The following is a 14,691-nucleotide window of genomic DNA, read 5'->3' as shown; positions in this document are numbered from 1 at the left end:
CCATAGTCTTCACCCTGTTCACTAGTACACTACCACTCTGAAGACTGAAGATCAACCAAATTTAATTGCTGGGAGCATGAACAAGATGCATAAAAATGAGGACCACTTATGGGCCAAATAGAATGCACAGACAGAATTGAGCAATCCCATAACCAACTGATTAGATTAAAGCTCTGTGGTTTGGCTGCACCTTGTAGTGAACAATTAAATCAGTAATAAGAGGAGATGGTTCCAAGAACATTCCTTTTCTTCTTGATGGTCTGGCCTAGATAGTAAATACTAAAAATGAGGCTGTAGCTGGAGGCTATGTGGATGATCCATCTTGGCTTCTTCGGGGGAAGCACACCAAGATAAAAGTCAGTCTTAAGCCAACTTGATTCTTTCCACATGATATCAAGCAGGGGTGAAGAACATTGGAATCAACAAAGTCGTATGGCATCAGGCAACATCACAGCTTTAACACTGAAGATCAGTCCTACAGAACTAGAGACACCTACAGTTAAGTTCTTATGCAAATAAGTCTTGAGCAAACACTTGGTTGCAGAATCAATTATTTTGTATTTTACAATGTGCTGATAGCCTTTTGGCATCAATGTAATCAAAGCTTCAAAAGTTCTTTTATAAAGCCTTGACTCATTTTCCTTAAAATCATACAAAGCACGTACTGCATCAGCTCTGGAAAATAGCAGAATACAAGGTAATTGTCCAGGACAAATTGCTAGCTAGACTATACTTTTATCAGGTCAATATTGATTTGGCTGGATTGAATTACCATTATATTTTTTAAATGAGTATTCATGTAGGGTAAGTAAAGATTTTGTCCCTTATGTATGAATACCAAATATATGCATGTTGCTTTTAACTCAGAGCTGCGATTTTCTTGGAATGCTATTCTGAAGTTCGGGTTCAGAAACAGAAGTCTCCTAACACACAGTAAATATTCCATTGTTATCAATTTGGTAAATTATCTTGCAGAGTGATTGCAATGCCATCAACATTATGTTTTGTTTGAGTTAAGGATAAAATTGGATTTGATAAAATTCTGAACTGTAATGAAACTGGATTCACTAAGATTGGTGAACATTTTTAAACAAAGAGCTGGAACTTTGGAACTTGTTGCTAGCAGCCTGCAAGGACAAGTCAGTGTACAGGAGACTTTGTTATGCACATTTATAGAATCATAATTTATTGTCACGAACAGATCACAAAATTCATTGATTTTCAGCACCTCTGTGTCTTCTTCTTGGGCTTGGCTTCGCAGACGAAGATTTATGGAGGGGTAAATGTCCACGTCAGCTGCAGGCTCGTTTGTGGCTGACAAGTCCGATGCGGGACAGGCAGACACGGTTGCAGCGGTTGCAGGGGAAAATTGGTGGGTTGGGGTTGGGTGTTGGGTTTTTCCTCCTTTGTCTTTTGTCAGTGAGGTGGGCTCTGCGGTCTTCTTCAAAGGAGGTTGCTGCCCGCCGAACTGTGAGGCGCCAAGATGCACGGTTTGAAGCGAGATCAGACCACTGGTGGTGGTCAATGGGGCAGGCACCAAGAGATTTCTTTAAGCAGTCCTTGTACCTCTTCTTTGGTTCACCTCTGTCTCAGTGGCCAGTGGAGAGCTCGCCATATAACACGATCTTGGGAAGGCGATGGTCCTCCATTCTGGAGTCGTGACCTACCCAGTGCAGTTGGATCTTCAGCAGCGTGGATTCGATGCTGTCGGCCTCTGCCATCTCGAGTACCTCTGTGTAAACATTCATATAAACTACCTTACAACAATAGTGCATGAAAAGTCAAAGTCAGGAATCTGATGGCAGTGAGGAAGAAGCTATCTCTGTGCCACTGAGTGCTCATATTTAGGCTCTTGCACCTTTTTTCCAATAGTAGCAGAGTGAAGTGGGCTTGGCCTGGGTGGTGAGGGTCCTTGAGGATAGAGGCTGCTTTCTTAAGACAATGCTTCTTGTAGATTTTCTCGATGGAGTGAGGTCTGGTGCCTGTGATGTCACAGGCTGAGTTAACAACCTCTGGAGTTTATTCTTATCCTGAACGTTGAAATCTCCATACCAGACAGTGATGCAACCAGCCAGAATGGACTCCACTGTACACCTGTAAAAGTTTTCGAGAGTCTTCGGTGAAATGCTGAATCTTAGCTCCCTGACGATGGCTGCGCAGAGGGAGATAGAGTAGTTCAGAAGAGAGTCAGCAGACATGCCTTCGTGGGCTGAGACGTTGAGTACAGAAGTTGAGATACCATCTTGTAGCTGTACAAAATATTGGTGAGGTTGGACTTAGAGGATTGTGTACAGTTCTAGAAATGACCGCATCAGAAAGAGGGCAGAAGAGATTCACTAGATGTTGCCTGGAAAGGATGACTTTTGTTACAAGGAGAGAATGGATTGACTGGGTTTATTCTCACTGGAATACAGGAGACCGAAGGGGCATTGATAAGGTAAATGTCAGTCTTTTTTTTCCCCCAGGATGGGAGAGTCTAAATCTTGAAGAAAAATTTTAAGATGAGTGGGGAGAAATTTAAAGGAGATCTAAGGGCATTTTTCTATCCAGGGGTAGTAGTTATTTTGAACGAGTTGTTAGAGGATACAATTACACATTTAAAAGGCATTTGGAAGGTAGGAATGGAGTGGAGGGATACAGGAAAATTGCAGGCAAAAGGGATTAGTGAAGATAGGCTTTGCATTTTGCATGGACGAGTTGGGCAGAGGGCCCATTCTGTGACTAATTGCCATTGACCTTTGTGGTAGGAACATCTTTTTGTGGATATGCTGGTAAATGCTACCTTGATTCTTGATGATGAGTCCAGTCCAGTGACAATGCTTTGCAAAATGTAATGTTTCACATTAGGGTACAAAACGAACCCTTCCCATGAAGCATCAGCGAAAGCCCTGACAATGTAGCAAATGCTAAAGATGAGGCTCCGTGGAAGGTCAATACTTTCCCTTGAGAACCCCATGTAAGACATCAAGGAAATCAAAGCACTGAATGGCGTTCTATTTCCCATGTTCTTGTATTGTCCAGCATGTGAAAATTGGTGAAAATGTGTGATACTGACTACAATAATTTGTTTGCAGGTCAAACCATTCATTGTGGATTAATGAAATGAAAAATATTGTTTCTAGTGACTATGTTCTTTCTCTTGATGCATTTTAAAAATTAGTGTGTGTAAAATTATTACCTTCAAAAGAGTTGTTTTCAAATTAGATTTCTAATGTTTGAATTCTGCTCAGTTGTTTGCAAGTACACAACAATCAATAAATGTAATATTAATAATTGTAGTATGCTTTTATAATGTAATCCTTCAGTTTTAAACATTGGAGGGGCATTCAGAGATAATACATTTCCAATCAATTTATTTGGAATGAAAAATCTAAATGCATATTTTCCATTTATATCAAATGAACATACATATCTAACAACTTGTGGACAATCAATTCCATCATCCTAATAAAAAGATGACAGAATTAGTTACCAGTTGTCCAGTAATAGAAGCATATTGTCTTCCCTTGTGGTTCATGAGAGCTCTTGTTCAAGAACTCCCAAATGCTAAACAATTTAGCAGAGAAGACTGGTGAACCACTGTTGTTTATCTAACAGCTACTTTTCTCCAAGAATATACTCCAAGCTTGACCAAAATATATTCAACATGGTAGATAGTAATAGACCAACTCGTGGGCTTGGGGTTGGCCCAAAACACCATTCTAAGCATTCAATCCCTCACCTTGCATACCATGGCTATAATGTATACTGTTAGAAAATGCACTGCTGTCACTTAACGAGACTTCTCCAACAGCCTCTCTCAAAGTTGCTGCCTCTATCACCAGCAATTGTGCTTGAATGCTAATATCTGCAAGTTTCCCTTCTATTCGCATACTATCTAGATTTGGAAATGTATTGTTTCTTCATCGTAACCGAGTCTAAGTCTCAAAACTCTACCACAGCGCAGCAACCTCTGTTGTAAAGTCCTTCCATAGTAGATCAACAACTGGCTCACTACCACCATCTTTTATTTTTATTTTTCACATTATGAACCATACTGACCTCTTGAATATACACAGTGTCATTTTCTCCCCTTTTCCCCCTCCTTCCTGCACCCCCCTTCCCCACCCACTCAACGTTCAACATATATGATACATTAAACCCATTAAACAATGTCATCACACAATGAAAATAAACAAGAAATTTGTGTCTTCTACTTTTACATACTGGGTCAGTTCATTTTGTCTTCTTCACCTTCTGTCATTTTAGGTGGTGGAGGACCATGGTAGGACTTCTCTGTTGTGTTCCATGTACGGTTCCCAAATTTGTTCGAATACTGTGATGTTATTTCTTAAATTATATGTTATTTTTTCCAATGGAATACATTTAAACATAAAGATAAAGAATGAAACATGAGAAAAGCTATGCTCCGGAACTATGAGAAATACAATAAACACGAGATACAATATAATTAGTTACACAGGCTATACACCATGCCCCAAAAGTTAAATAAATGGGACCCAACAGTATCAGACAGATGTTTTCTCTGTAAGAAGGAAACGGGAACAACAGTACATGCAATTTGGGCATGTGAGAAAGTAGAAAAGTTTTGAGAAGATCTAAATCAGGTATTAAATAAAATCACAAAAAATAACATAGCAAAAAATCCAGAGATCTTTCTTCTAAGTAATATAAGAAGTAAAGAACTTGGCCTTGATTTGGATGAAGCACAAAAAAGATTTATTATGATAGCCTTAGCTGTAGCAAAAAAATGTATTATGTCAACCTGGAAATTAAAAGGTAGCCTGAGAATACAGCAATGGGACATAGAAATGAATAAATGTATTCCATTGGAAAAAATAACTACCACCATCTTAAGGGCAGTTGGGAATGGGCAATAGATGTTGCCCATGCTTGCAGAGTCTGCATCCAACAACTAAGACTCTGGAAAATAACTAGATTTTTAAGGGTGTCAGTCACTGAGATCTGCAAGAGGTGTTCCAGTCACTCACCTTTACAAGGACTGTTAAGAAGATTTGCAGTGGGCCAAAAATGCTCAGCTGCTAGATCTGTGGTTTTCAAACTTTTTCTTTCCACTCACATACCACCTTAAGTAATCCCTATGCCATAGGTGTTCTGTAATTAGTAAGGGATTGCCTAAAGTGGTATGTGAGTGGAAAGAAAAAGTTTGAACACCCCTGTTTTAATCAAACCTAATTGACTCGTTATGTGCTCAGTTTCATAACTCCAAAGGAAATGAGCCAATTACAATGTTTCTCAAGCAAAATATTTCAGTAGCAACTGTGTCTAGTGCAGTGGTTTTCAACCTTCCCTTCCCACTCACATACCACTTTAAGTAATCTCTTACTAATCACAGAGCACCTCTGGCATAGGGATTACTTAAAGTGGTATGTGAGTGGAAAGAAAATGTTTAAAAACATTGGGCTGGATCATTCCAAGAAATTGTAGCTAATATTTGCCTCATCCTGCATTTTCCTACACAACCTCACGTTCTCTATTAGGGGAGATGAAGTTATCAGAGGATGTGAACTTCCCAAAGGAAAGGCAATGATGCAATGAAACTGGAATTATTTTTGACAACTGAAAAAGCTATCAATTATTGTTCCACTTTAAATTTTGTTGCCTTGCAGGAAAAAGTTGTTGATTACATATATTTAATGAAAAGTTTTGATGTACAAATTAGAATAATTTCAGATATTTTTATGGGCTTGTTTCTGGAGCTTTGAGACCAATGCCACTCTGCTGGCATCAAACTCCTGATGTCCAAAAGGTCAGGGCCTTATTTAAAAACAAACAAATCAACCCCAGCTGTTTGCTGATGAAGTGTTCCTATTGACATATACAGTACCAAAAAATAAAACCCAGGAGCTCTTAATTCACCTACAAACTAACAATGGTCCTCTCTCTTAATGTCACATCTCCTTGGACATCGCAAATCTCACCAACAATAGCCTGATGATGTGCCCGAACAACAAAATCTTGGGCTTCTGCCTTCCAAGCAAAACCTGGCTAACTTTCAGCAAGAGGAGAGGCCAGGGAAGATGTGCCACCTGCTCCGTAAACAAAAAATCAGGACCAATCTCAATTATGATCCAGATCCGACTCTTTTGTGCCGAAGTCCTGTTCAAACATACTCGAGTGCAGTGCAGTGAGCATCAGCTCACTTAAATCCTTGAGTGACGTTCTAACTGTGGCAGTGAACTATGCTTCCCCAGCCAAATTACAATATTGTAAGATTTGAAGAAAGATGGAATTTTAGGTGGAAATAAATCAGTTTTATTGAAATTTTAAATTAATTTGAATTTCTAAAAACTTTGAAAAATCCAACTTTATAAGTTTATTATCATGTACATTGTACAATTTATTGTGATTTTTGAAGAGATCATGCATTACATGATGAAAAACAACATGTTTTTTCAACTTTGCTGTCTGTACTTATTTTAATGATGTGCATTTAATTATTTCATCAGAAAACCCATTGTTTAGACTTGAGTACTGGCTTCTTGGCTTATTCCATTGCTAAACAGAAGTTTAATTTTCTCTCTCTAGGTTTCTGATTGTAACAGAGCAATTTCTGAAATGTCCAGATTTAGTGTCTGCTGTGTACAAAAAAATGACTAACCAAGAAAGGTAGGTTAAAAATGTCATTGGATTGTTATTGTTTCTGAAATCTATGGTCTTATCAATTCAAAACCTTTTTGCTCTAAACATTATTGTCATTTAGCAATGTTTTCCTTTGGAATTGCATAGTCATTTCCTTGCTGTTCCTAGTTTACTGAAAAAACTGCCTTGAATCAGTGGACTGGTTCAAGAACTCATCTTTAGACTTGAATGAATATGCAACAGGCATCGCCGATTTCATCAAGACCTGCGTGGACGAGTGTCAACCAGAAGCCTTGGCTGAATCAGAGGATTTGCAACCTGCTGAGGGCGAGATCAAGGGCATTTAAGGCTGGGGATCCAGATCACTACAAGAAGTCCAGGTACAACCTGCAGAAGGCTAACTCTGAAGTAAAGTGGCAATTCCAGAGGAAGCTAGACAGAGACAGATACATGCTAGCTACGGCAGGGAGAGCAAGCCATTACAGTCTACAAAGTTAGGGTGAACACCGTAGATGGCTGTGATTTTTCACTAGCTGATGAGCTGAAAACCTTCTATGCTCATGTTGAGAAGGAGAACCCACAGTGCTTATGAGAATCCCTGCAGAGGACCCTATGATATCTGTCTCTGAGGCCAACATCAGAATATCATTCAAGAGGATGAACCATCGCAAGGTGACAGGCCCTGATGGCATACCTGGCAGAGAACTGAAAATCTGTGCCAGCCAACTAGCCGGAGTGTTCATGGTAATTTTTAACCTCTCTTTGCACCTCCTGCAAAGGGCATCAATCATCCTGGTGCACAAGAAGAGCAGAATGAGCTGTCTCAACGACTATCACCCAGTAGCACTAACATCTACTGTGATGAAATGCTTTGCGAGGTTCATCATGGCCAGAATTAACATGCACCTAAAAAAAAGTCTGGGCCCACTGCAATTTGCCTATCATCATAATCGCTCCACAGCAGATGCAATATCACTGGCTCTCCACACCACTCTGGAATACCTCAAAAACAGCAACTCATACATACAGTTGCTCTTCATGGACTACAGCTCAGACTTCAACACCATTATTCCCTCAGTGCTGGTCAAGAAGCTCCAAACCTTGGGCCTCTGCACCCTCCTCTGCAATTGCATCTTTGACTTCCTCATAGGAAGACCATTGTCAGTACATATTGGAAACAACATCTCCACCTCGCTAGTTATCAACATTGGCGCACCCTAAGGATGCATGCTTAGCTCAGTGCTCTAATCACTATACACCCATGACTATGTGGCCAGGCACAATTCCAATGCTATCTTCTTCTTTGGCTTGGCTTCGCGGACGAAGATTTATGGAGGGGGTAAAAAGTCCACGTCAGCTGCAGGCTCGTTTGTGGCTGACATGTCCGATGCGGGACAGGCAGACACGATTGCAGCGGTTGCAGGGGAAAATTGGTTGGTTGGGGTTGGGTGTTGGGTTTTTCCTCCTTTGCCTTTTGTCAGTGAGGTGGGCTCTGCGGTCTTCTTCAAAGGAGGTTGCTGCCCGCCAAACTGTGAGGCGCCAAGATGCACGGTTTGAGGCGTTATCAGCCCACTGGCGGTGGTCAATGTGGCAGGCACCAAGAGATTTCTTTAGGCAGTCCTTGTACCTTTTCTTTGGTGCACCTCTGTCACGGTGGCCAGTGGAGAGCTCGCCATATAACACGATCTTGGGAAGGCGATGGTCCTCCATTCTGGAGACGTGACCCACCCAGCGCAGCTGGATCTTCAGCAGCGTGGACTCGATGCTGTCGACCTCTGCCATCTCGAGTACTTCGACGTTAGGGATGAAAGCGCTCCAATGGATGTTGAGGATGGAGCGGAGACAACGCTGGTGGAAGCGTTCTAGGAGCCGTAGGTGGTGCCGGTAGAGGACCCATGATTCGGAGCCGAACAGGAGTGTGGGTATGACAACGGCTCTGTATACGCTTATCTTTGTGAGGTTTTTCAGTTGGTTGTTTTTCCAGACTCTTTTGTGTAGTCTTCCAAAGGCGCTATTTGCCTTGGCGAGTCTGTTGTCTATCTCATTGTCGATCCTTGCATCTGATGAAATGGTGCAGCCGAGATAGGTAAACTGGTTGACCGTTTTAAGTTTTGTGTGCCCGATGGAGATGTGGGGGGGCTGGTAGTCATGGTGGGGAGCTGGCTGATGGAGGACCTCAGTTTTCTTCAGGCTGACTTCCAGGCCAAACATTTTTGCAGTTTCCGCAAAGCAGGACGTCAAGCGCTGAAGAGCTGGCTCTGAATGGGCAACTAAAGCGGCATCGTCTGCAAAGAGTAGTTCACGGACAAGTTTCTCTTGTGTCTTGGTGTGAGCTTGCAGGCGCCTCAGATTGAAGAGACTGCCATCCGTGCGGTACCGGATGTAAACAGCGTCTTCATTGTTGGGGTCTTTCATGGCTTGGTTCAGCAATGCTATCTACAAATTTGCTGATATCACCACAGTTCATTAAGTGGTGTCATGCCAAAAGTAGAAAAAGCAAGGAGATGATTGTGGACTTCAAGTGGAAGTCAGGAGAACATGATCCAGTCCAGAGTCAAGAACTTCAAATTGCTGGGTGTCAACATCTCCAAGGATCTGTCCTGGAGCCTCCATGTCGATGCAATCATGAAGAAGGCTTTCTGAGGTGTTTGAAGAGATTCGGAAGGTCACTGAGCACCCTCAAAAACCTCTGCAGGTGTACAGTGGAGAGCATTCTGGCTGGTTACATCACTGCCTGGTACGTTCAGGACAAGAATAAACTCTAGAGGTTGTTGACTCAGCCTGTCACATCACAAGCACCAGACTTCACTCCATGGAGAACATCTACAAGAAGCATTGTCTTAAGAAAGCAGCCTCTGTCCTCAAGGACTCTCACTACCCAGGCCATGTTCTCTTCACTCTGCTCCCTTTGGGTAAAAAGGTACAGGAACCTAAAGATGAGCACTCAGCAGCTCAAAGACAAGCTTCTTCTCTGCTACCATCAGATTCCTGACAGATCAAAGATACTGACTTTTTGTGCACTATTTTTATTTACTTTTAAAAGTTGGTTTATACGAATGTTTGCACTATGACGCTGCCACAAAACAACAAATTTTGTGACTTGTTCATGATAATAAATTCTAATTCTGATCCTGGTTAGAGATGTATCTTGGTGCCTTCAGGGAGCAATCAGTGCTTGAACTGAGCTGACCTGGGATGGTGTATTTTAATACTTTTTATTTTAATACACAATTCAAGTTATTACACTAACTGTTAGCTGGCCATTAGATTAATCTGGAAATTCTGCTGTTTATTGTCATTCATTGGTTGAAAGATGTTTTCCGCTGAGTGGTTTGGACCTTGCGACTCAGTGAAATCATGGTACTGATTATTCAACTTAAAGTTCCAAAGATCCCGTGATTTCTCTCGCACAGACTTCATCACTTCCAGAATTTAATTGTGGCCTGACATCAGTTAATGGATTTTTTGGATGCAGTAGCTGTGATGTCATTAAATCTGCAGAACCTTTAAAAAAATCTTGTAGCAGCTAACTAGAAAGGGAATTTTTGTTAATATTACATAGTGCTTAAAAATTGGAACATACGCAAAAGATTAAATGGAAATACTGCTTATTTTAAAAAGTCCATTGTCTTAATATTTATGAAATGGAATTACTGTGCAGGAAAAAATAATTTTTCTGACAATATTTGCAATGCAATATTTGTGCCTGACTGTACAATTTTAAAATGTAGACTTTGTGAGACATATAACTAATTCAAAAATGGTTGCGACACAACAAAATTAATATTTGTCCTCCCTCTTAATGTCACATCTCTCAGCTGGTCAAAACCTCATCAAACATAGTTTGATGATTTATCTTCGCAATAAAATCCTGAGCTTCGACCTTCCAAGAAAAACCTGTTTAATTTTCTGTTCTTTGCGGGAGCATGAATCACTGATTTTAAACAATGCATGCATGGAAATCCCAAAGTTACTGTCCGTCTTAATACTTTGATAATGGCAGTGACCTCTAAAAGTTTCTCCATCCTTATTGCTACAAAGTCAGTATCAATAATTATTAGCTGTTAGTTATTCTGCAGTTAAATTCAAGGTTCTTTTATTGTTATGTAATAAAAACAGAGCATTATTACATGGAATTTGCTTTGGTCTGCTGTAAGGCAAATTCGCCATTGGCAGAAAATTGCCTGAAGCGCCTCTTGCAGTTGGAGAAAGAGAAACAAAAGAGATTCCCCTCCAAGTGACTGAGTGTCCGTGGATTCTCCCCCAGCACTGCCAACAATTCAAATATCTAGATTAGCAGGCACACTTCCATGGCCTTTTGATGCTGATTCTGCTGCCGTCTGTGATGGCTTGTGAACATCCAAGGACCCACTCAAGATATCTGCATTATGTGTGTAACCAAAGGTAAATGCTCGGATTTCCATTCAAGTGTAGTAGAATGATTTCTGGCAGCCTGTCATTCCAACCTCAAAAAGTACATTTAATTGACATTTATATAGAAATTATTCTTCTCAATAAATTTTAGTATGGTGATATTTTTTTGTGGCATTAAATAGCATCGCTGAAATATTTTCTTGTAGGATTATCACCTTGGAACTAATATCCACGAAGTTGAGTGACAAGAGTCTGGAATCTCCAGTTGGCAGCGATGAACAAGCTGTTCCTGTTCGACTAATGCAATTTTTGGCAGCCTGCTTCATAGACGAGTGCATGGCAGTGTTGAAATATGCCTCTGCTACTGTGGCAGAAGAGGAGGTAGTGTGCAGAATTTCCCCTTTCCTACTAATGGTGTTTAATATCATCATACAAGGTTGAAAGATAAATGTTTCATTTCTTGGTGCTACTAATATTGTGCATTGAATTTGAAAGTGTTTTACTGTTTTGATCCCAAGAGGAATATTTGTCTATCATTGTTTTTTATGCTACTCATTATAGCCAATTATCATTATGAACACCACAGGGACACAAAATAAATCATACATATCTCTCTTGTACAAGACCCAATTGTTTTTATATTTGTTCTTGATGTTTAAAACCTGAGCAAGGCAATATTTGTTACATACAGTATTATTATGATTCTTGAGTGTGTTTAAGCATCAATCACCCAGTGTGTAATTGGATTTGTAGTAAGCCTGCTCCAGGTAGGGCAGCAGCTTCCCTCAGTTGGTTGGATATTTTTATTAATTTATAGGTCAGCTCGAGAAAATATTCTGTGTTTGTACATTTAACTTGTAGTTGTGGTATTTTAATTGATGAGCTTGGGTTTATTGGTCCAGCCCGATGACCAATGTACATGTATCTGTACATGTATTTCAAATTTCAAGTCCCTTGATACAGAAACCAATCATTCCATTGACAGCTGAGCTAAATATTATAGTCAAGGATAATTATGCTTGGTCTCATTAGCAAATTCAGATGACTAGTTACATTTTTGCATAAAGTTACCTTATCTCTAAATTTTCAAGAAATATGTTTATTGGAGAACACAGGAATCTTTTGACTGAAGCATACAAACAGGATGATTAGAAAATCAGAACATCGTGCAAAGAAATCAGTGAAGATATGTGGAAGGAAAATAATATTTATAAATCTATTATGTTTTTGAAGTGGCAGAAGGTAAGAAACATCAAATTCATGGGTTTCAACATCTATTCCAGGACCATCATGTTAATGCAATCATAAAGAAGGCACGTCATTTTGTTAGGAGTTTGAGGAGATTTGATATGTCACCAAAGACTCTTCGAAATTTCTACAGGTGTACCGTGGAGAGCATTCTGGCTGGTTGCATAATTGAAGGTATGGAAGTGCCATTGAACTCAGCCGGCACCATCATGGGCATTAATCTTCACTCTATTAGGACATCTTTAAGAGATGGTGCCTCAAGAAAGCAGCTTCTATCATCAAGGATCCTCACCACCCAAGTCATGCCCATTTTTCACTGCTACCATCAGGGAGGAGGTACAGGAGCCTGAAGATACACACTCAACATTACAAAAGCAGTTTATTTCCCTTCACCATCAGATTTCTGAATGAACAATGAGTCTATGGACACTAACCCACTTTTTTCTCTTTTATTGCACACTAATCATTTATTCTCTTCATCTTGTGTTTACTGAAATGTAATTTACAGTAACTTTGCCCCTTGTCCGCACAATACTTCTGCTTCAAAACACAAATTTCTTAACACATGGTAGTGAGTTGTATATAAAGGAGTGATGAATTAGCATAAAGGAGGGAAAATAAAAACACTAACAACAACTTCACAGTCAATGTCACCAAAACCAAGGAGCTGATTGTGGGCTCTGGAAGAGAAAACCAGAGGTGTACAATCCAGAGGTCTTGGGAGATCAGAGGTGGAGAAGGTGAGACAAATTTAAATTCCTGGGAGTCACTATTTCAATGTCTCTACTTTCTCAGGAGTTATCGGAGGTTTTGTTATGACTTTGAAAACCTTGGCAAATTTCTACAGATGTGCAGTGGAAAATGCGCTAACTGGCTGCATCACAGCCTGGTATGGGGGCATCAATAACTTTGAAAGGAAAGCCCTGCCAAAGATAGTGGACACAGCCAGTGCATCACAGGCGAAACTCTCCCTGTCATCGAAAAAATCTACATGGAATGCTGCCATCAAAGAATAGCAGCAATCATCAAGGATCCACGGCACTTAGGGCATGCTCTGTTCTCACTGCCAGCTTCAGGAGAGAGGTATAGGTGCCACAAGACTCAGACCATCAGATTCATGAACAGTAGCTACCCCTCAACCATCAGATTCCTCAACAACAAACTCATTTAACACCTCTTACTTTGCACATTATTTATTATAGAAAATTTATTTTCTGTATTGCACAGCTTGTTTGTACTTTTTGCTTACATTTCCCTCTTTGTATATGTATCTTTTCTTGAATACAGTTTTTTTTAGATGAGTAGATATTCTGCTTGGTCCACATGAAAAAGAATCTCAGGGTTGTATGTGATGTCATGTCTGTACTCTAATCTGAACTTTGAACTTGACAATAAACCTGCTTCTGATCTGTCATAATCTTCCACACACTTGTTTCACCTCCCACAAAATACCCTTGTTCCCAGAAGAACAACTTGGCTTCTCCAATTTGATTCTATAGCTAAAATGACAGATCAGTGGAACCCAGACTGGGTGTAATATGGGAAGGAAAAAATGGAAATGGTTTGGGAAGTTGAAGTTAAGTTGGTGTTTGAAAACTGATAAAGACAGAGTTAGATGAATAGTCAACACTTTTAAAATTCACTGTAGACAGCACAGCAGAAAGGGCTGTCTCTCAGCTCCAAGAATGTCATTTACTGCTTCCTGTGGATTTTGTATATTGTCCCCCTGACTATGTTATGCCCAAGACTGGGTACTCTGATTTATTTCTACCACCCAAAAGGGTGTGCAGTTTGAAATGTTAATTGGTCACTATAAATTGCCCCATGGTACAGGGGAGTGGTAAAATTGGGGGCAGTTGTTGTGAATGGGGGGGGACTAGTGCAGGATTCATGTAAACCTCTGCTGAATGGTGAGCATGGCATTCTGTTCTGTGTAACTCTGACTGTATAAAGTATACGGAAATATCCTACTCTGCCTTGCAGTGAAAGGTGGTCTTTGCAAAATGACTCATTTTAATTTTTTTTTTACTTCGAGCATATGAGATTCAGATGGTTGGCAGGCAGGAGCAGAGAGTGGTAATCAATCGGTTCTTGTCAAATTGGCAGGCAGTTGCAAGTGGGGTACCATAAGGTTTAATGCTGGGATCCCAGCTATTTACAATACACATTAACACAGCCAGTGCATCACAGGCAAAACTCTCCCTGTCACCGAGAAAATCTACATGGAATGCTGCCATCAAAGAATAGCAGCATTCTTTGCTGCTAGGCAAATGTAATATCTCTAAATTTACAGATGACATTAAGCTGGGTGGCAGTATGAGCTGTGAGAAAGATTCCAAGTCTACAGGGTAATGGACAGTCAAGGAGAGTGAGCAAATACAATACAACATGGGTAAATGTGAGGTTAACAAATTTTGTGGCAATAGCAGGGATGGCGATTATCATCAGACTGGTGAGAAATTAGGA

General features: G+C 40.3%; 1 protein-coding gene across 1 annotated transcript in view; it reads left to right on the top strand.

Moving 5' to 3' along the window:
• Positions 1 to 14,691, top strand: part of atxn10 (ataxin 10) — a 177,392-nt gene that overhangs the window by 40,797 nt on the left and 121,904 nt on the right. The window contains exons 6-7 of the mRNA XM_069903492.1: positions 6,550 to 6,630; positions 11,184 to 11,358. Coding sequence (XP_069759593.1) covers positions 6,550 to 6,630; positions 11,184 to 11,358 — 256 coding nt within the window. The remainder of the gene's footprint in view (positions 1 to 6,549; positions 6,631 to 11,183; positions 11,359 to 14,691) is intronic.

Source organism: Narcine bancroftii, chromosome 11, assembly GCF_036971445.1.
Source record: "Narcine bancroftii isolate sNarBan1 chromosome 11, sNarBan1.hap1, whole genome shotgun sequence".
NCBI classification, from domain to species: Eukaryota; Metazoa; Chordata; class Chondrichthyes; order Torpediniformes; family Narcinidae; genus Narcine; species Narcine bancroftii.
This window is presented reverse-complemented; position numbering and strand designations above follow the sequence as displayed.